Source organism: Microtus ochrogaster, linkage group LG3, assembly GCF_000317375.1.
Source record: "Microtus ochrogaster isolate Prairie Vole_2 linkage group LG3, MicOch1.0, whole genome shotgun sequence".
Classification (NCBI taxonomy): Eukaryota; Metazoa; Chordata; class Mammalia; order Rodentia; family Cricetidae; genus Microtus; species Microtus ochrogaster.
Genome location: NC_022029.1, coordinates 41870903 through 41893028, shown reverse-complemented (window position 1 = coordinate 41893028; position 22126 = coordinate 41870903). Strand labels below are relative to the sequence as shown.

General features: G+C 49.8%; 1 protein-coding gene across 1 annotated transcript in view; it reads left to right on the top strand.

Moving 5' to 3' along the window:
- The window catches only part of Mindy4 (MINDY lysine 48 deubiquitinase 4), a 110443-nt gene extending 88317 nt beyond the window's left edge, over nucleotides 1-22126 (top strand). Inside the window, exons 14-18 of the mRNA XM_005360806.3 lie at nucleotides 2375-2438; nucleotides 5490-5651; nucleotides 9926-10106; nucleotides 10639-10711; nucleotides 19908-22126. Coding sequence (XP_005360863.1) covers nucleotides 2375-2438; nucleotides 5490-5651; nucleotides 9926-10106; nucleotides 10639-10711; nucleotides 19908-19956 — 529 coding nt within the window. The 3' untranslated portion in view covers nucleotides 19957-22126. The remainder of the gene's footprint in view (nucleotides 1-2374; nucleotides 2439-5489; nucleotides 5652-9925; nucleotides 10107-10638; nucleotides 10712-19907) is intronic.

Below are 22126 nucleotides of genomic sequence, written 5' to 3'. Positions count from 1 at the left end.
TAAAATTTGAAACAGTCTTGCTCTAACCCTGGCTGACCTTTGACTTTCTCCTTTTTCTTCCTCCTCCGCTTCATTTGTTTTTTGAGACAGGGTTTCTCTGTGTATCCTTGGCTGTCCTGGAACTAGTTTTGTAGACCAGACTGGCCTCAAACTCAGAGCTAAAGCTGCCTCTATGAGTGCTAGGGTTAGAGGCATGCACCACCACTCCAGGCTTGGTTGAACTTTTAATCCTTCTGCCTCAGCCTCTTGATTAACTGGGGTGATTTAGGCAGGTTTGCTTCTTTGGGCTGGATTCAATATGTGGGTTTGGAGAGGCATAATTCAGACTAAGACTGTTTTTGCTCCAGAATGGGAGACCCAGGGAAGAAAGGCTTGCAATTGCCGTGGGCTGGAGCTAGAACTTGGGGCCGGGTCAGGCTTCTGTGTGAGCTGATCTCTTGTAGAACCAGAGCAGAGGAGGATGGCCTCTGCCCCAGGACTCCTCACACGTGCGCCCTGTCAGATCTCCCCAGGGGAGGACTGGGCATTGCTATTTGCCAAAGTTGTAAATCTCCTAAGCCATAAGCAGCTCCTTGGCGTCTCCCAGAGTGCCCTAATGTGAAATACACATGTCCCTCCCTTTTAAGATCCAAGCAGCTTCTGAATTTCCCATCGTGTTTGCACCTAAGGATGCAATTACCATTTCCTCCCATTGTCAGTTCTGCTAGTCCCTTTTCTCCCAGCTGACGCAGGCCTCCTAGCCTGCTGGGTGAACACGCGGCCGAGAGCTTATGAAGATAGGACGGCTTCTGAAAGCCACAGGTGGCTGGTGGCCAGCGATGCTTATCAGTCCCCCCAGGACTGCTTTGAGGTTATTTTCTTCTCATCAGAAGATGTTGTATATGCCACAGAGAACGTTTCCATCAATTCTTCTGCCTCAGCTAGCGCTAGCCGAGCACTGTGCTGGCCATGAGTCACCCCTCGCTGTTTCTCTCCTAGGCACGCTGGTTGACTTCTGGTGGGCTTGGGCCTTCCCAGAGGACCCTGGGTCTTTGTGGTTCTTTTCATGTCTCTGTGATGCTATCCAAGGCCCATCTCCTGAACACCATTTCCCCATTTTACCCTCAGTTAAAAACCACACACACACACACACACACAAACACACACACACACGGTTTTCTGGCAAGGATGATGGAGTTTGAGTTTCTGCAGTTACCTTGGAAGAGCAGAGGACTAGAGTGTGTTTTGGGTTTTTGAGTGTGTAGGGAATTGTGAACTTAAAGCATCTATTGAGACCAGGTTCTCCTCTCCCACTAACAAGAAAAAATAGATGTTAAGTCACAGAGTCCTTCCTACCCTTGGCCCCAACTCAGTGCTCTTTCTGGGATATGAATGTAGGGAGCACACCAGGCCCTGTATATATCTAGGTCTGTGTGTAGTTGTAGAGGCCTAGGAACCAGACTCTTACCTCACCTGTCCCCAGTGCCCACCTGCCTGAGCATCTTTCCACATCTATAAAAATAAGAAGTCCTTCTTCCCTCTTGCAGTCTGTGGCCATGACTTTCACTTTCCTATGTTCTGAACAAATGGTTCTTGGCCACATAATAATAATAATGATAATAATAGTAATAATACACGAAGTTGGCAAGGGTGTGAATTGGGGATCTTGGAGGAGTTGGGATTAAAGGGGAGTAGATATCATATTTCATTGTATGAGCATGTGAAATCCTCAAAGGAAATGTTTAACAAGATAAGGCAGAGGCTATCAAGATGGCTCAGTGGGAGAGTGCTTGCCACCAAGACTAGTGACTTGAGTTTGATCCCCAAACCCGCATGGAAGAAGGAAAGAACCAACTCTTGGCAGGTGCACACATGTGTGTGTGTTTGTATGTATATACACATCTGCACACAAAATAAATACATCTAAAAAACAGTAGGGTGGAGAATTGTAGAGGAGGGTATCTGACATCAACCTGTGACCTCCACGAGTGTACATACATGTTTGCAACTTCTTCCCCTCCTCCTGCCTCACAGCGGGAGTTGTATTTTAGCACACGATCCCTTGAGAGACATACTCAAACCAGAGTCTTTGGAGTCCATTCCAACCAATCCCTCCTGTTGAAAAGGCTGGGTGCCTAAGGCCCAGAGATGAGGCAGGCCCTCCATCCTCACCATTAGTAGCGGTAATTGTGGTATGAATTTAGACATTGGCTTCACAGCACAACTGCCTGTTACCAAAATGGAGGCCATTTGGTGGTAGCACCTCCACAGAGTCACAGCGTGGAATGCTTAGGTTCCTAGCCAATCTGGAATCCATAGTCCAGGCCCAGAGAGAGCGCCTGGTACCCCAGCGAGGCACAAACATGCTAATGCCTCTTCCTCTTGTGTTTCCTAGTGTCCGCCAAGACTTTGATGTGCCCACCAGCCATCTGATTGGAGCTCACGGATACTGCACACAGGTCAGGAGGCAATGGAGCCCACAGAGGGGATGCCAATCAATTTCTCCCCTTCTTGAGTTTCTTCCTTCCTTCTTCATCTGATCAAACACCTTCATGCAGCTTTTATGAAGCTCTTCCGGGCTTCACTGTCTTGGAGACCTGGGAGGAATGCTCAGTTTGTTTTCCACATTTGGCATGCTTTCTACCTGCTGACTTAGGTATTCTTGTAGTCATGGGGATGCCTAAGGGGTGGGACATAGATCCACTTAAGTCTGAACTGCACAGAGCCCAGGCTGTCAGAGCATGCCCCAGCGTGGCTGGTAACCCTGGGTAGCCACATACGTCGGTTACACTTGTAGAGGGCATCGTCTTCACAACCACTTCTCTCTGCATCTTTACAAAACAGCCCTGGCCTCTCTCATCTCTCATGCTCCGTCAGGTGATGCTACCAAAGATACCCATTCAAGGTCCTGTCTAGTGTGTGTTGAGCTTCCATGCACACCTTTCTCAGCACCCCAAGGCCTATGATCATGGCCATGTGGATCATGTTTGCATGTTGCCCTCTCTGTATGCAGGATCCAGAACTCACAGTCTTCTGACAAGCTGGGAACTAACTAGTTGTTCTGGGATTTTGACTCACCTGTGCCTAACCCTGGAAAACTACCTTGGTCCCATGCAAGGGCAAGTTTGAGGTCTGTGGTTAACAGACACCCACAAGAGGGGTGTAGGATTGGTTTCTGCCCCTCCCTGAAAGAAGACCATGGACAATGAATGTCCTCTCATCTGGCTGACTGGTGGCCTTGATCTCCTTCTCTTTGAGGGTGGAGAATGGAGCTGCCTAGACGAGGGGCAGGAGTCAAACTGGAGGCAGAGGAGGCTGAACCAGCATCATCCTGGGCTGAGTTCAAGCCTGTTCTCTGGACACTCACAGAAGTAGCTGAGGCATCTTCTCCGCTCCCTGAACTCCAGTCCCCTCCCTTGTGGAAGAAGCATTTGGCCAGGTCCATGACTGATTGGCTTTGATTGCACACTAATCCAATGGGTCATGTTGAAAAGCGAGCTCTGACTCAGGCTGGGCTGGGGCTAGGGAATTTCTTGGTTATCTTCTTTCTGTTCTTTTGAGACTGTGTCTTGCTATATAGCCTAGGTTGGCCTTGAATTCCAGATCCTCCCAGCTCAGTCGCCTTAGTGCTGAGATTACAGCCATGCACCACCACACCCCAGCCCCGTAGTGGCTGATTTTCTCAGAGCTCCCCGAGGAGACAACAGTCTGTGGCACACACTTGGAGGAGCAATGCACTAGATGGTGGTTGAGCTCCCTTACTGCAGGGTGTTCGCACTGAGGGCAGGAGGTACGTGGTGCTCCTCCTATCTCAAGAACACTTCCTGCTGGGAGGAATGTTTTGAACACTTCCCAGATGGAAGAGCAGGGGCTTTTATTCTTACTGCAAACCAGATGGAAAAACTTTCCACCTTTAAAAAAAAAAAAAGACTGTACTTTTCTTGGTAGCTTTTGGACATGAGGTACAGTATCCCAGAGCAGTTATTTCCTCTGAATTCTTTTATCATTTCCCCTGCAGGACACAATGAGCCCCTTCACTGTCTCCTTCCAATGGGGGCCCCTTGGTGGCCATCAATGGAGGCCTAACTGTCACTGGAGCAAGGGTGTTAGCACCAGTGGAAGGTTCATGTGCCAACTCAAGAGGAAGCCCTTCTGTGAACTCTGCCCTGCAGATCTTGAGTTGGGGAGGGGTGGCGCAGCCATTCCTGTGGGCTAGGAGACAGCTGTGGTCTTGCTTGCCTTACTGGCAATGCCAGCCCTGCTGGGGGAGGGTAACACAGAGGGACTGCTTGTCTGAATGCTAGGGGTGGATTCATCAGAGTTCTTCTCCAGCGTGCTCGGAAGCTACCACCTTTCAGCTGGAGTGTTTGTCTAGGCAGGGTTGCTGCCTGGGTAGCCAGGGTGGCAGAGATGTAGCGTGGCACCAAGGGTGGCAGAGATGTACTCAGCAGATGCGAGTGACAGTTCAGCTCAGTCACTTTCTGGCTATGTGTCCAGGACAAGTCCTTTCATGTCTGTCGGGTTTGGTTTCTGTATTCCTAACCAGTGGTGAGACATGGGGGTTCAACCTCAGTGGTACACTGTCATCACAGAGATGGAGACTCCAGAGATGCCACACTGCACTTGACACTGCCTCCAGGTCCGAGGTCACACATCTGGTGACTACCTGGGTGTGTGGCGTGAGCCACAGGGCCACAGGGCTGCTGGATACCTAGTATCTGGGGCAAGCTGAACACCACCTTCTTGCTCCCTCCCTGCCTCCGCTCTTGTCCCTGTCCTGCTTTCCTTACCATCCCCCTGAGACCTCTGTAAGACCAGGGGCGCCTCTTTAGTGCTGTAGTGTGCAGGACTGGCTGGCTTCCTGGTCGTGAGATGTGCTGGGTCCTGTGAGATATTATCATAGAGGGAAGCTGGGTAAAGGGAACACAGGAACTCTCTGGACTATATTTGCAACTTCTATTGAATTTAAAGTCATTTCAAACATTAAAATGCTTGTTTTTAAAGACATGATCTTTCGAGACCCTCCCACAGGTCACTCGCCAACAAAGCTGCTCTCACTTGGTTATGTGACTGCGTGTCTTTGTGGAGCAGGGAAGACTTTGTGCACATATTTTTATAGTCCCTCTCATATCCTGCATTTGGTTTCAGTTGCACAGACACATCCTCGACCTCCCTAACTGGCCCATAGAGCTGTGTTGTAACCACTCAAACATCTCCCTAGTACTGAGACTCAGAACAGGCTCCTGTGTAGTCTGTCAAGGGATGCTTGCAGATAGATGGCTGAGTCCCTCAGGGTGCTTTGATGGGAACCTGGGAGCCTTTGGTAGATTTCCCTCATCAGAGCCTGTGGGAATATCAAGGCCCTACTGTCTCAACTCTGCATTCTCCTTCTTGCCTTCCATGGTCTCTCTCTCCTCCTCTGCCCTTTTCTCCTTGTTCCCAGCCTCCCTTCCACCCTCCCGAGGCTGATTTCAGAGATCTGACACAGCTTCCCCTTCTCTCATCAACAGGAACTCGTCAATCTTCTCCTGACCGGGAGAGCCGTGTCCAATGTTTTCAATGATGTAGTGGAGCTAGACTCAGGCGATGGGAACACCACACTTCTCCGAGGCATCGAGGCACGCAGCGACATCGGTTTCTTATCTCTCTTTGAACACTACAATGTTTGCCAGGTACCCACACACACTCTGGAGCCCCAGAAGCCTAGTTCCCTGGACCCATGAGATAGGAAGGGAAGCTGGTCTCTAGTTCCCAAATCTGAGCAGACTAGAAGAAGTACGACTTCCCTGCCAGTGCCACAGACACTTCAGATTCAAACGGCAGATTCTGGAGTCCAGGAAGGATAGCTGAAAAGAACTCTTAAGGGTTTTTAATGTGGCTGTGCATCAGAGTGGCTGCATCTGGGGGGTGTGTGTGTGTGGTTTGTACTCATATGCATGCATGTGTGCAGTGTGTTGAGGGAGGGCAATCTCCGGAGGCAGGAGCTTGGCATGTTAGGCTTTGCATCACTTACTTTGGGCTGCTGCAATGAAATCCTACAGATGAGGTGGTGAAACAACAGAGGTGCCTCTTCCACAGTGCTAGACCCTGGCAGGTCAAGACCAAGGTGTGAGCTGGCTGGGCTTCCTCTGAAGGCGTCAGAGAGAATCTTTTCAGGCACTTCCCCTGATGGGTGGTGCTGGTTGCCTCCCCCGACGGGTGATGCATTCCAGCACTCCTTGCTCTCCTCGCTTTATAGATGCAGCGCTCCAGGCCCTGCCTCTGCTGTCCCACTTGGCTGATTGCTCCCTGTGTCTTTGTCTCTGAGCACCTCAGTAGGCTTCAGGGCACACTGCTCTGGGATGACCTCTTTTTAACCAATAGCATGCGCAGCAGCCCCAGTTCCAGAGAAGGTCTGATTCAGAGGCACTTGGGTTTGCATGCCCTTTGAGGGGGGCACAGTTCAGCCCACACAGCTTCATTTGGCCTCTTTGCTGAGGTGTGGTCCCTCTGCCTCCTTTCCTGCTGAGAAAGAAACCTTGCAAAGGCCTGGACTTTAAGTGAAGCTGATTGGGCCCTAGTGACAGCACCATGGTCTGGTGGGGCTGCTCTTGATCAGACCTGTTGCCTCGGCTTCTTTCAGACCTTCTCAGAACCTATCTCAGTGGCTTCATATGGACCACGGTTCTGTGACTGAGGAGAGTACTGTCCCGAGGGGCAACGGGAGCCTTCTTCGAGACTGAGACTACTCAGACACTAAGAGGTGCCTAGTTAAGGAAGCAGGACTTACTTTATGGGGCCCCCAGTGTGCTAGCTAAATGACTTAGCAGAGTGGGAGGGAGGCGGGATTTTTGTTCCACCCTTCCTATGTGACCTCTTGTTTAGCTGTGCTGCTTTATGGACCATGTCATGGACCTCTTCCTGACCCCATGCCTGAGTGATACCCCCAGTTCATGGAATGCAGATGTGTGGGGTCTAACCGCCTGGAGAGGAAAGGGGACAGTTCCTTTCTGATTGTGTTGCTGTCAGGAGTAAAGCAGCAATTTGACCCTGTGGCCAAGGAGAAGTCCTGAGAGCCTGGGGGCTCTAATTGTCTCCAGCCTGACAGTCCATGGCCTGAACAGGATGAGCTTGGCCAGTTTCATAGACTCCAGGCTAACCATGGTCCCTGATGTCTTCCTATGGTCCAGGCTTCCTGTGAAAAAAATAAAATATTATGATTTGGTCAGTAGAGGGCAAATGATGGGGAAAATAGTCAAGACAAGACCACCCTTCACTCAGAATGAAGTTACTGTTGGAGAAACTTGGAGCCAATGCTGTTTTCTCATAGATTCCTTGAACTGACACGGCCCTTTTGCTGGCCAAACTAGGGAGTATTGTCCCCTGTGGAGAATGGATACTTTCTTGTGTTGTCCCGTGGCAATTCCACTACAGATGGAATTCTAGATACCACCTTCTCTTTCTCTCAAGAAGTCCTCAAGGCTGGGTCTTGACCTCTTCTCCCCCTAATGACCATGTAGGGCCTGGCAGCCTTCATCCTCTTGATACCACCTCCCCTCCCTTCTGTCCCTAGGTTTCAAATTAATGGAAAGAGGTTTGTTTACTCAATATAAAATATTACAGGAGACCTAGGCTTGTGATATGTGCCTGTAATTCTAGCACTCAGGAGGATCTAGAAGCTAAGGCTAGCCTGGGGTACACGTGGAAACCCTGTTTCACAACAACAACAACATATAAACAACTACCCCCCAAAACCAAAAGCTGAAAAATTAACCCAAACAACAAAAACTCCAAGAGAGTCGTAGCAATTGGTTGTTCATTGATAAAAATCTAGAAGCCTACCAGTCATTTGGGAAATAAATACATGAAAAATCACTCATATCACGCTAGCAATCAAGACTTGCGAATGCGTTAGCCGCACAGTTTGTTTATCAGATCCATAAGAATGAGACGTGAAAGGCGCAAGAAATGACGGAAGGAGGCTTGACCTGCTACAGCAAATTAAAAGACCTCAAATCCTTGACCTCAAAACGTTGGCTCTGGAAGCTATTCTCCTGAGATATACTACATCCTCTAGCACGATTCAAAAGCTGCCCATTTGCATGTTCAGAAACAGGTCATTGTTAGGGCATTCTTACTGACTTATACAGTGATTGTCAAAACTCACAGTATATACTTGTCAATGTGGAGAAATCTGAACGGCATAAGATCTCAGGAGCTAGGAGTGTGGCAGGGTATTATTTTTTTTTTTTTACCACAATCGTCCGAGTTTATTCCTTAACACTAAAAATAAGTTTAAAAGTTCAGAATGATAAAAACAAATAAAAGCAGCTTGTGAAGGTACAGCATGGCCCCCAGGAGAGGGCACACCCAGCTCCCTGAGACCCCTAAGGAAGTTTCCCTGGAAAATGTCTGCTCGTGGAAAAGGCTTGTGAATGAGTCCACTCATTTGTAAGCCCTCTGGGCAGTGTTTTGTTCTTAATCTTTTGACTGTTGTTTATAAATGGCAAGCTGCCCTCTGCCCCTCATTTGGAAAATTCAGGAGCTGATGGTGCCCAGGCCTGCCAATGGCTGGCTTGAGGCTCCGTCCCTGCCTGTTGTGAGTGAATCCAGTCCCCGGCTGTGCCTCCGACGAACAGCCTCTTTGGAGCACAGAAGGGAAGCTAAGTCGGGTTATGCAGTAGTCAGGCATGCCCAAATGCGAGCAAGCCTGCGGTCCATTTGGGTGACACACAGCTGAGCAGAGAGAGTTAGGCTGAGTGTCACACAGGGCTGCCTGAGCGAAGAGGGCCTTTATTTTAGTTAAGAAAGCAGCCAGCCCTTGTCAACGTGGTCTTCCTGTGCTTCACTTTCATAGGAAAGTCCTTCATGGAGGACTTCCCTAATGCAGCCCCTCTGTCCCAGGTACCTTCAGCATTACCTCTGAGGTGGGAGCTGCCTCACGATTCTGTGGTGGGTCCTAGAGCAAGTATGCCCTTCTTCACATTGGAAAAATAGCTTCCATTCTTTCCTTAATCCACAACAGAGGCTGTAAACACTGAGCAGCAAATTTCTCATCTCCCGGGGGAGGCAGTGGATTAGGCAGGACCAGCTCAGCATAGCTGAATAGCCTAGCATGGGCCGGCGAGGTGCTGCCTGAGGCACTCATAGAAGAGCGGGTAGTGGGTAGCCTGCACAAGGGGTCAGAAATAGGGTATCTCTTTGGAGGAAGCCTTGTGCCAGTGTGCTGGGGGTCTCTGGTTTGTTCCCACACATCCTTAGCCAGCCATGAGAGTCCCTGGCTGGGAACTTGCAGAGAGACTTTTTGCTCCGTGTTCCAGTGCTGCCCTGGCCTCCAGACTTACCAAACAGCCCACTGCAACCTGAATCTCTCAGACGTACAACCTGACACCATAGACTGCTCACTCATACCCTCTTGCCTGGTTCCCCAGGGGGGTGAAGTCCAGTGTTAGTCCTGAGGGCCTTCATTTTTCAATCATTTGTTTACACATTAGGGAGGCTCTTGGTAGGGGTGCATGTGTTGGTGTCCCCAGGCAAAAGACGGACTATGGTGCTGTGGTTGAGGCACCGGTTGCTCAGTGACATGCCCCTGGGAACCAGAACGATGCAGGGATGTACCAACTAGCGTGGTACAGCTCTCCCAAGGAAGGACACAGAATGGGAAGGCCCAGGGATAGGGGACCTGAGTGACAATGAGAAGTGCAGCAAGAATCAGGAGGCCATGGCTGAGCCAGACACAAGTGAGGTGTGGGAGGAGAAGAGTGGGTTAGAGGATGGTGGGCTGTGGCGTGGACGCCACCTGGAACCAATGCTGCGTGTGAATTCCCTGTAATCCTTGTGAGGGAGCCAGCTCTAGAAGGTGTGTCTGGGCAGCAGGAGGGATTCCTAGCGCCACACCAAGGGTTTCTGGGAAGTCAGCTTCACCTTGACCAGTCAGCACAGTGCATCAGGTCTTCCCCTCCTTCAGGTTGGCTGCTTCCTGAAGACTCCGAGGTTCCCCATCTGGGTGGTGTGCAGCGAGAGCCACTTCAGCATCCTCTTCAGCCTACAGCCAGAACTCCTGTCTGACTGGAGGGCGGAGCGGCTCTTTGACTTGTATTACTACGATGGCTTGGCCAACCAGCAGGAGGAGATTCGGCTGACTGTGGGTAAGACACCCTGACCCATCTCTTCAGGGAGCATCCAGGCTGCTCCAGAACCAGCCTTCACATCCTTTCTTGGGATACTCATGGGGGTCAGAGAGTGATACTAGGCTGTCCAGCCTGCAAGAGAGAGGCATGGATGGGCCTTGAACACTTCATGTACTAAGGGCAGAAGGTGAAGTTAAGACCATATACAAGTGTCCTTTGAGCTTTGCTGATAGGTTTGGATTGGCTTTTAAGGAAGTAGGGAGTCATGGGAGGTTTTAGAGTAGAGGAATAATGAGACCACATGTGTTCTTAGGAAAGAGTATTGCGGTTACAAAAGTAGGGCATGGGTTTGCTAGAGGCTGGAGATGAGAGGCCAGTGCACTGTCTAGGTAAGAATCAATGACCAAGAAGGAGGGAAGATCCAGCTAAGCTGGAGCTGAGAGCATGATGCTCAAAGGATTGGGCTGGCTCCCTGGAGTTGCCTGCATTGGCCTTAGGAGGAGTGCATATCCTGAGATGATGCGAGGGCTTTTCTCTCCCTCCTCCCTAGATACCACCAAGACCACCCCAGAGGACAACTGCAGAGACCTTGTCCCGCCCCTTGAGCTCTGTATCAGAACCAAGTAAGTAGGTGCGGTGGGAGGGAGTGGGATGGCCACGTTGTGGTGTGGGGTGGCTGCCTGCAACCTGCTTAACCCCTGTGTGGTATAACCAGTCTGAACACTGAGCAGAGATGTCCCTGAGTTTTCTGACTTTGCAGGAGCTGCAGAATGAAAAAGAATTAGAAGAGGGCATAGATGGTCAGGTGTAGGTGGGCGGGAATGGGATGGCCACAACGTTGTGTGGGGTAGCTGCCCACAACAGCAGTACCTGCCTAACCCCTGTGTGGTATAGCCAGTCTGAACACTGAACAGAGATGTCTCTGTCTCCGAGGCACTGGGTAGGTCCTTGACACCTCATCCAGACTCTGCATTCAGGGACAGTTGCAGCCCAGGCTAGAGTTGGGAAAAGCCCATCCCCTTCTTGCTAAGCATTTTGTTGGACTCCAGGTTGGGGCTGTGCTCTGCAGAGCCTGCGGGCTGTCACTGGTAGAAGCCCCTGGCTCACTTGGCCAGCTCGTCTCAAAGTCTGAAGTGATGACTGGGAGAGCTCAGTGCACCCTAGGGAAACAGTCAGCAGCATCTTGGGAGGGAGACAAGGTTCTGGTTGCTTTTCCAGGCATGTAGTGTATGTTACAGTGGTTTTGAGATGAGTTCTGGAGCAAGGCTGCAGGCTAGCTGTGATACACTGGGCCTCATTATCTGACTTACTTGGTCATCTGTAAGGTGGACAGTGGTAGGTTGGAGACCAGCATGGATGACGTTTAGCGTTAGCTTTCACTGTCATCATACTTGGTGCTCATAGCTGGTGCTGTCTCAAAAGGAATCTTTCCCCGAAAGCGAAGTGGCTAGGGCCAGAGCCACAGCCTGGCCTTGTGATTTTGACCACCTGAGATACATATGGCATACCTGGAGTCTAGGCGTGCTGCCCGTTGCACGCAAGCCTTTGAATGGTACTGAGGAAGAGAGCAGGGACTGCCTTGGCACCATGGAAGCATCAGGAAGAGGAAGTGGGAGGGTCACAGGCATATCCCCATTGTGCCAGTTCCCTGCCCTGCCCCACAGGGATATAGCATTCCTGTAGGGTCAGAGGCTGACTGTTTTCATCAGAGAATTGGGACACAGGCAGGTCGCTGTCCTTTCAAGTACAAAGGGCCACTCATTCAAGGTGATGAGTGAAGGGCTTTGAAGGGGAAAGGAGGTGACACTGGCCTTGGCTCTTGGTCCAGGCTAGTAAAGGGGGCCACAGGGTGACTTTTCTGAAGAAAAAGGGCCCCAACTACCCCCTAGGCACAGCCTCTCCCCTCCCAGACCACTGGGATGCTCCTTGATGTCTGCTTTTGACTTTCTCATTGTACCCCTCCCACCAGTGGTACCCCTTAATCTCTTCATTGCCTGCTTTTGGAAACAGTTCCTGATTGGCCAAGCAGTCCCCATCCTTGACTGGGCTTCCTGAGCTCAATCTCTTGGGCAGTTGTTTGAGGAAGGCTCAGGGTTTTGGCCTGTCTTGCCCTGAGACAGCTGGCATGGAACTCAGTTCAGAGTCATGGAGGGTGGGTTTGGATCTCTTCTGTTGGTTCCTTGGTCTCATGGGACAATCCCTAACCCAGTCTACCCCAATGATCCCTAGTGAGGGGAGCGGGAGAGCAGCTTGAGTTGGGGAGTGGTGCCTGGCTTTCCTGCCTTCACTTCTACTCCCTGCCCTGGGCATAGCCCTGACGTCTTCAGAAGTGTTTTCCAGTGTTTGTCATGGAGATAAATATCATTTGTATAGCATACAGGGATAGGGACATCAGGTCTATGGACTTTGGGCATCCTAGATCCCATGGAGCCCCAGGAAGGCTAGGGGAAGCCCATGTGAATTCTGGATTACTCACTGGAAAGTCTTGCCCCAGAACTTAGGTCCTTAGACTTCTAGTCGTCAGCTTCCTTTGAAGAAAATGCTAGAACTGGAATCTCCAAGCCTCACAGGACCTCTGTGGAGAGGCCTGAGGAGGTGAACTTCAGTGTAGTCCCTAACTGCTACTGGTGCTACAGCCCTAGAACCACTTAAGAAAGTAGTCATTTGTTCTTTGTGTTTCGGTGTTTGTGTGTATACGTGCGTGCGTGCGTACGTGAGTGTGCACGTGTATACACCCATGCATACTTGTGCATACTTTGGAGGCCAAGAAGAAGATAGCAGGTATCCTCCCCCCACCAAATTTCTTTAAGGCGGGGTCTCTTGTTGAACTTGGGGCTCGTGTTTTCTTGGATAGTCTAGAGCAATACTCCCATTGCAGCTGGAGTTACAGACATATATGGGGCATCTGGCTTATTGTCTGGTGTTGGGATTTGAACTCTGACCCCCATTATTGCTCAGCAAGCACTCTTAGCTGTGGAACCGTCTCTCTAGGCCCTAAGACTACTTTTGAGAAGTGCTGATTAATAATGGGTCCTATCTGTGTCCATCTGCTTTGTGAACCTGCCTTAGTGAGTCAGCTACAAAGGGAGGTACCAAGCATGAGTGATAACCAGAGGCCAGGGAACTTTATTCCCAACACCAGGTTTTTGCCTGCTCTACTTTCTCCATTTTCTCCATTCGCCATGGTGGGTCTACCTGGCCAGTTACCCTGGGAGCTCTTTTCCAGAGTTTTTCCCAGAATTATTGCCAGAAGGCTGAGTGGGTGAGTGAAGAGTTCAGTGGTTGGGTCCCTGTCCCCTCCATTCATCAGATAACATGCCAGTGTAATGGGAAACAGCAGGCCAGGAATCCTAGTCCAAGGGGTTGGATTACAAAGGCTTTGTGTTTTGTTCTTGCTGCAGATTCTCAAACAGTTCAAAGGAGGAACTTGGGAAAGTGGCCTCTGAGGTCACTATGAGGACCTGCTGGCATTGTCTTGGCTATGGGGTTTGCGGTGAGGTGGCAAATGCCGCTGCCTGTAGACCTGTGTGGTACACATGGTACCATAGACCATCCTCAGGTCACTTCCAAGCCAGAGTCACATTTTAAATACCTGGTGAGATGCAGCCAAATGTTCCAAAACATGCCGTCCATGTGTGAGAACAGTGGCTAGCTAACGCACCTAGTGGGTAGGTGTCGTCCATGTATGAGAAGAGTGACTAGCTGGCACACCTAGTGGGTAGGTGCTGTCCATGTATGAAAAGAGTGGCTAGCTACCGCCCCTAGTGGGTAGGTGCAATTTCCTTTTCATTGTGCCAACTCTCAGGGAAGCTCTGTTCTTGATTATTTAGAAGAAATAGCAGGATAAGAATTAGTTCCCACTCTCAGGGAGTTAAATCAAGTGGAAGTCAAGTTCAGAATCAGCCCTGATCAAATCCAGGGGAAGATGGCCTCTTATCCTTAAGCCCAGCCTTAGGGCCCTGCAGGAATTATGACCCACCCTATAGGATGTTCCTACTGCATATCTGGCCATCTGGCAATGGACTTAGTCCACAGAGGGGTGCCAAGACACCCCTCAATCTAGCCCTTTCTTTTATAGATGGGGAGGTGCAGGTTTCCCACATGGAGGTCTACCCAGCCACTTTGAGTCACCAGCAGCTTAGACTCTCACTGTCCCAGCCCAGTGGTAGGTCACTGAGCGGACAGTGTGATTTCCTGCCACCTGGCTTTGTTGTCACGGAGGCATTACACAAGCCCAGACTCTGGGTTTTGCCTTCAGAGAACGGCACCCTAATTGGAAACATCACTAGGGCTCTGTGCTACCCCTGCTCTTCGGTACGATGCACGCGTCAGCCCCACGGGGTCTCTTGTAACCTACACAGTGTCAGGCATGTCTTGTGTCATCCATCTCTTGCTCCTCCCCCTGTTGTTCTGAAATGACATCAGCCAAATCAGACTCTTTGGAGGTCATTTCTAACAGCACGCACTGACCTCTCCCAGGCCTCCATCCTCACTGGAGTGAGAGAAAAATCAAACAGTTGTCAACAGGCCAGAGAGGAGAGGAAAGAACTCATAACCGGGCCTGGAGCTAGGGCCCAGATGTTTCTGTTTGGACTCTCAGACAAGAGATGAAAACTGGTTCCAGCTAGAGTCAGTGTCTGTCTCTGGGGCCTGGAAGGGCACCAGCCTCCCTCAGGAATGCTCTATCCATCTATGTACCCCATTTCCTCCTATTGATGCCCTTGCCTGGGATCCCTATTCACAGTGCCCCTTAACCACAGAAGGACCTCTCCTTGGCATCCCACCGTCTGTGTCCAACACACTCTCCAACACACTCTTTTGGTGTGCTGCTGTCCACGTATTCCCACTCTGCCCTGGCTCATCACATCTTATGGTTTGTCTCCCTGAACTCATTTCTGCCCATCTGTCAATCAGGTATCATTGCCTCTTTCCCAAGCTGCCGTGAGACAGAAAGTAGAACCCACGGGAGTATTCTCTGACCTTTACAAGGGGCTCTGGACATGTGGGGAAAGGCAGGCTGGAGAAGGATGGGGTGGGGGAGAAGGCGTGGGGGTCACTGTAGAACGGCAGTGTGGAGTCATGTAAAGAGTCTGGGGTTGGGGCAGTAGGCTCCAGGGCAGATGTGCAAGAGGAGAGCTGGGGTGGAGGAGTGTCCCTATACCACAGAACTCTGGGTGACAGGCGATATCAGCCCTTCCTGAGCCTAGCACAAGGGCTGAGAGCCACCATCAAGTCAGCTCTCTTCTGCAAGGGGGCTGGATCTGAGCCTCGAGAAGGTTGGGTGGGCCAAGGCCATGGGTGCCAGGGAGCACACAGGGCTGGCTCTAGAACTATTTCTAATTTGGAATGGCCCAAGGAACAGAAACTTGAGCACAAGCTGTCTGGAAGATCAAGGTCAGCAAAAGGACCCCTGGGTGCATCTTCAGCAGTCTGGAACATTGAAACCAGGCCTGCCCACTTTTTGCTGCTGCCCCACATGGGCTCTTTTCCCACATGAAGCCCATCAGGTTCAGCAGTGGTCTGAATCAGTTCAGGCTGGAGCCCACTGTGGGGCACTGATTGCCCTGGGGTTGGGGTGGTGGTATTTGCATGCCATAGCCCTCTCTGTGATGTTACTGTTGACTTTGGCAGCCTTGAAATACTTTGGGCAATTACAGTCAGGGAAAGGGCACGAAATGTCCCACCGTGAGCAGAACAGCTCCCACACCAGAATTATCCAGTGCCAAGGCACTTTGAAGTGTACTGTCTGCCTGCCTCCCCAGTTACTGCTGGTGACAGTGCCATTGACTCCCGCGGCACATTCAGGCACCTCTCCATCTCACCGGTCACGTCCCTGCAGTCCTTCCTTGTTGCTGCTGCATTGGCAAAGCTCTTCTTCCTCCAGACCATGCAGAGCCACGGTCCTGCTCAGAACTTGCTGGGTTTCAGACGCTCTGATTTCTCATACCACAGCAAAGTGCTTCTCTCCACTGCCTTTGCTCCTGGCTGGGATGGGAGGGCTGGTTTCCTTGTGAGTGACTTCAAAACCAGCCATAGATCTAGCAGTGTGCCAGTGGGGCTGCTGTGACACAGATGTTGTTCAGTGATGGGTGAGTACAGCCCACCCCGCACTGAAGACAAATCCCATTTTGTCTGTCCGGAGCTCATGGGAAGGTAGAGTCTGGGGATTGAGTGGATATGAAGAGGATGGCAGTCTAGACCCCAGGAACCAGGCTGAGGGTTGAGCTGTCACTCTTCGTTGTGCCTCCTTTCTGTCACCGTTTAGGAATCTGTACAGAAGATGTGTGTTTGGGTTTTTTTTTAAAGATTTATTTATTTTATGTATGTGGGTGTTTTGTCTACATGTCCATCTGTACACAAGAAGGCATCAGATTCCATGGGGCTGCAGTTCTAGATAGACAGTTGTGAGCTACCATGTGAGTGCTGGAAATTGAACCGTGGACCTCCAGAAGAGCAGCCAGTGTTCTCGGCTGCTGAGCCATCTCTTCAGGCCTCTAAGATGTGGTCTTGGTACCTAAGACTTTGATGTGTATATACAAATCTTAGTAGAAGAGTAAGAGGTTTTTTTTTTTTTTAATGGTGCACTTTTCAGAACTGCAAAGATGATCAGGAAGAGATAAGTAAACATTTCAAATAGCATTATATTGTTACAGATCACTGAACTGCTGCTTACTCACTCAGTGTCTGCAGTAGATGAGCCTGCCTTCCAGAACCTGGACCAGCCCCTCTCCACCCACACCTGCCCGTCATAGCAAGGGACATTTTCCCTGCTCATAGACCTATGCTGCTTCCCCGGGACTTCATGAGATTCCAATCCCCCAAATCTTACCAACAGAAGACTCCTCATGTTGCAGCCAGTTTCTCCAAGTTCTGTTGAGTTGCCTACCAGTACGGTGGCCATGTCTGCCACTCAGACAGTGGAACAGTGGAAGGCTACAATGTAGATGCCTTCCATCAAAGTGGGGTGTGTTCTGTCTAAGTAAACAAACCTGATAAGAGTCCCTTGGCTCCACCTGACATACAAAAGGCTCAGGAAGCTGTCTAGAGCAGCAGAGATCACTGAGTCACCCACTTCTCCCACACCTAGTAGACTAAGAGACCGACTTGGGGTTCTCACATTAGGAATGATGCAGGCAATGCTGAATGTGCATTTGGCATTTGCTTCCAAACACGGGATAGGCCAGATCTTAGGAAGGTGATTCTGCCAGCGCTGGTGTTTGAAAGACCTCCTTTTGAAGTTGGTTCTGAGTACTGTGACCAAAACAGAACCAAATGCCTCTCCTGCAGGCAATGATGGATCAACTGCCAGAAAGCTCGTGGCCCTAGGAGGTGAGGTCTTTCAGCATTGCTGGGTGCCACCAAATGACACCAAAGAGAACACAGAATTTTGGGAGCAGTCCCTCAAATTAATATTTATGTCTAAGCTGATTTTCCTCGCCTTTTAAGTAGACTGTTCTTATTGTTCTGGAACATTGACTAGGGTGCACATTAGGGCAGCATTTTGTCTTGCACATGACATTCTTGCATCCTCGGTGGTTTGGGAAGTTTCTCTTGTCCCTGTTGTGCCCTGGTGGGGCTAGAGTGTGTTGTTAATTATTCCTGTGTGACTGTGGGCAACTTCTGTCGCACAGAACTACAACTAAGATTTGTTTTTTGTGTTTTCCCAAATGACAAGAAATCTGCTTGCTTCTTTGATGGGAAATGGAATGATATAAAACAGAAAATATGAAGCAGGGGAAATGCAGTTTATAACTCTGTCAAGAAGCTGCTTATAACCTGCAGGAAAGTGAGTTAGAAGACAGAGTGGGTGTGAATTCCACTACCGCTGGAACAGTGTAATTTTCAGCCTGAAAACTAGAGATTCTGGGGCAGCAGTGCAGAGAGCTGGAGAGGACAAAGTGCAGCCTCCCCAGATGGAAGTGGAGATGAGTTGGTGGATGGGCTAATAAGGGTGAGCAACGTCGGGTTCAAGATGAGCCGTTCAATTGTCACTCCATAGAAATGGGGAGGTTTCAAAGCCGGAAGTGGAGATGAGTTGGTGGATGGGCTAATAAGGGTGAGCAACGTCGGGTTCAAGATGAGCCGTTCAATTGTCACTCCATAGAAATGGGGAGGTTTCAAAGCCACCTGAGAATATAAAAATCTGAGTATGCTTAAATCTCTTCTATAAAATAGCTTAGTATTAACATATATTTCTGTAGAGTTTAGTCTCTAAATACTTATAATATCTAATATGTAATATACTTATAATAGTAGTCTCTGGGTACTTATAATAGCTAATATGTAATATCTAATATGTAAAATGTAGTCTCTGGATACTTATAATATCTAATATGTAATCACGTTATAATATTATTACAGAACAGTGACAAGGAAAGTCAGGTTTACATGTTTAGTACAGGTTAGTTTCTTGGCTTGTGGGGTGTGTTTTTGTTGTGCTGTTTCTTGATGTACAGGTGGTTGAATCTGTGGGTGAGAAACCAGTGTGTTAGTTGTGTTTATAGTGCTGTGACCACCATACACAAAAGGAACAACTTAGAAGAGAGATTTCATTTTTTCATGGTTTTGGTGGTTCAGTCCATCTGGGTGAGGAGGGCATGCATGGTAAAGCAGCTTTAGTAGAAGGACCATGTGGCAGAGGATATTCACGTCATGGTAGACCAGAAGACCAAGTGTCTCTCTCTCTCTCTCTCTCTCTCTCTCTCTCTCTCTCTCTCTCTCTCTCTCTGTTAAGAATAGTTTTATTTTATTTTTTTAAATTTATTTATTTATTAAGGATTTCTGCCTCCTCCCTGCCACCGCCTCCCATTTCCCTCCCCCTCCCCCGATCAAGTCCCCCTCCCTCATCAGCTCAAGAGCAATCAGGGTTCCCTGACCTGTGGGAAGTCCAAGGACCTCCCACCTCCATCCAGGTCTAGTAAGGTGAGCATCCAAACTGCTGAAGTTCCTTTCTTGGGGATTTGGGCTTTCCCAGAGAGTTGCTGAGTTAAAACAAGTACAGTTCTGTTTTTCCCTTGCCTGTGGCAGTTGGATTTTGACTTGACCTCTGGATTTGAAAACATGGTGTTGGTTACCTCTTATTAAACTTCATACACTGTGAAACAATGTTAAGCCCCAGTCTCCTGCTCTGCCCTGTTGTGCTGTCTGGAAGCTTCCATATTCTATTCGTGTTGTCTTAGGATGCAGACTACCCCTGATGGAAGATTTGCATAGATTCTATATATAAATATAAATATGATTCCAATCAATTGTTTGGAAAATCAACTTTTGATTAGAATCAAAGTGTTAGGAAATTCCCTGGTCTTACCTACAATCACTGTCCTGTTGGATCAGAGGTACTACCATTTATCTACTTAGTTCTTCTTATAAATCAATTTTCAAAACCCATCTTGTTCCTGTGGAACTCACAGCCCTCAGTAGGTCTTGTGGCACAGAAAGAAATGTCCTGGTCTATTTTTTAGTTCTCCAGCCCCCTCTGCATCGTTTCATGTTTCACTGCCTTCTGGCTCCTCTCTTGAACCCCAGACACCCCAGAATATCTGTTTCCCTGATCCTAACAGGTACCCCTGAGCGGCCATTGTCAGGTCCAGATTTACTTGGTGCCAGCACCAAGCACAGTCAGCTGCGGCACAAATGGACAAGCTGCCTGTCACCCCTGTCTTCTTCTAGTTACCAGGGTCCTGGGTATCTGTCCGTTCTGCATGCTGTATGGGTGTTAAGCTGGGTGAGAGTGTGGAAGGCTAGTGGGCAGGCTGGAGTTCGAAAGCCTTCTTCCTGGGCCCCTGCAGCTCTAACACTGTCCTGTCACTTTCCTCGTAGATGGAAGGGAGCATCCGTGAACTGGAATGGCTCCGATCCCATCCTGTGACCCTTGGATACATCAAGCTTTCTGGCTTCATCACTCATCACTGGGATGACCTCTGGACCACAGGTCATAGGGCCAAGTCTCTTAGAGGAGTCACCCTGCCTGAGTTTGCATGCCCACAGTGTCATGCAGTCTTCCAGATTCTTCCATGAAGGGCTGTGGTAGGGCCTGGTGCACTGCTGACGCAGCTGTGACTGCCAATGACAGGAAAGGACACTGAAGACTCTGCCTTTTGTCTGCATCCTTCCTGGATAGCCCTCTCTCCAAGGCCTCTGGTGTGGCTGGCCTTGGGGACTCTGGACACTTGTTCCTACAGCTTTCATAAAGCAAAAGTCAAGTTTGTGACCAGGGCCAAGACTGTGTGGTTCATTGGTTGGTGTGAGGGGAGCACAGGTCTGTTCTCATTGTAGTTAAGGTGGGGCAGGGAGGTGGAGCCCCCCCCCCATGGGCAAAGTATCTCCTAGCCAAGATCTGAGGACAAGCCCTGTCCTTTGTCTCAGGGATATCCTTGTCATGACCCCTGGTCTCTCTGTTTTTCATAGGAACAGCATAGTCTAAGATACAAGCTACATAGCCTGCTGTCCAAGAGCAGCCTAAGCCCTAGAAAGCCCTAGCCAGGGAAGACCTGATTCTCCTGTGAGGTCACATGAGGATGGGGTGGGCCTAGAGGAGGCTGGAATGGGTGCAGGTAGAAAGGTACCCAGGGAGTGACTTTTTGGCCACACGTGTGAGCAAAGGAGATGGGGACAAGCAGAGGGATCAAGTGTGGACTTCCCTGTGGTCATGGGGAGAACCGACTGCCCATGTGACTGGGCAGGGATTTGAAAGACTCACATTGCAGAATAAGGAGGGAGGTTGGTTGGGAAAACGGTATGCTCTGAGCTTTGCTTGCTACGCTGGTGGATATTCCGTGGTTTTCATCAGGGAGTGTGATACGGCAGCAGTGGAGGCTGGGGAAGAACTACAGGCTGGAGTATCTGGATCAAAGCCAGGATCTAGGGCCACTCGCAGCAGGTCACCAGAGGGACCTAGGGACAAAGCTCCAGCCCTCAAAGTCCCTGTCGTATGGCTATCCAGGGACCAAAAAATAATGATAAAGCCTGCAGGTGAGTTCACCCCAGCTCAGGGACCATGCAGAGGTGGGTGCTCACACACAAGGATCAAGAGAGGCTTACAGGAGTCCTAGATGCTTCATGGCAGCCCATCTTTGGCCTCCGTGTGTCCCCATGGGGTTTAGGAGCCTTGCTGTTCTATGGCTATGTCCTCTGCTGTAAGAAGACCCCTCCTTTAGGGAACTGGGGATTTGGTGGAAACAACTACAGAGCTTGTCTTGTGTTCCTCTGGATAGGGCACACGCTGTGTCCCAACTGCAGATCTTTGGAGCGACAGGGAGGAGTCAACCATGCCATAGGAGAATGGGAGGGCGGGGATGGCTGTGTCCTGCACCGGGCTCCCTTGGGGCTTGCTGTGTAAACTTTAGTGGCCATTCACAGCAGGTTCCCAGTAGAAATGCTTCCTATATCTCCTTGAAATGTTTATGCATTTGTTTTCCTTGGCCAGGGATGGGCTGCTGCAGAGTGCCTGACTGAGGAAGTTGGTTTCCCTGCAGTGGCCTTGTTTATCGGCTTGGGGAGGAAAAGTATCTTTTCAATGAAACCCACTTAGTCTCCTTGCCAGGGGCTCTTTGGCAGCGCTAGAGAAAACAAACAATTCCCAGCATTGCTGCAGAAGGTTAACCCAACAAAGCACAGAGCTTGCTTTTCTAGGAGCCCACATGCAGATCCTCAGATGATGCCCTGGAATGGAAGGTGGGCAGAACTAGGTACCACCACTCCCAGGCTCTGAAGCCATAACACGTTCTCAGTTACCCTCTCAGTGCTGTAGGAGCTAAACGTGTAAGGCTGTGCCTCATCACAAGTCATCATTGTCACATGGGCTCCTTATTTTCTAGGGATGCAGTTTGTAACCTCCTGTCGCTCATAACCCTCTCCCAGCCTGTATTAAAACCTTTAATGCTCACATACTTGTGTGCTAAGGGTCCAGAGTTCTCTGTCTGTGTTCTGTACTTAGAGGCAAAGTCCTGAATAAGCTGGCAGTCTTTTCCCACTGACTTTCTCTGTATCTTTAGTGTCTGCTCCTTGATCTAGCTGGACAAACAGGCCTAGCTGTTGAC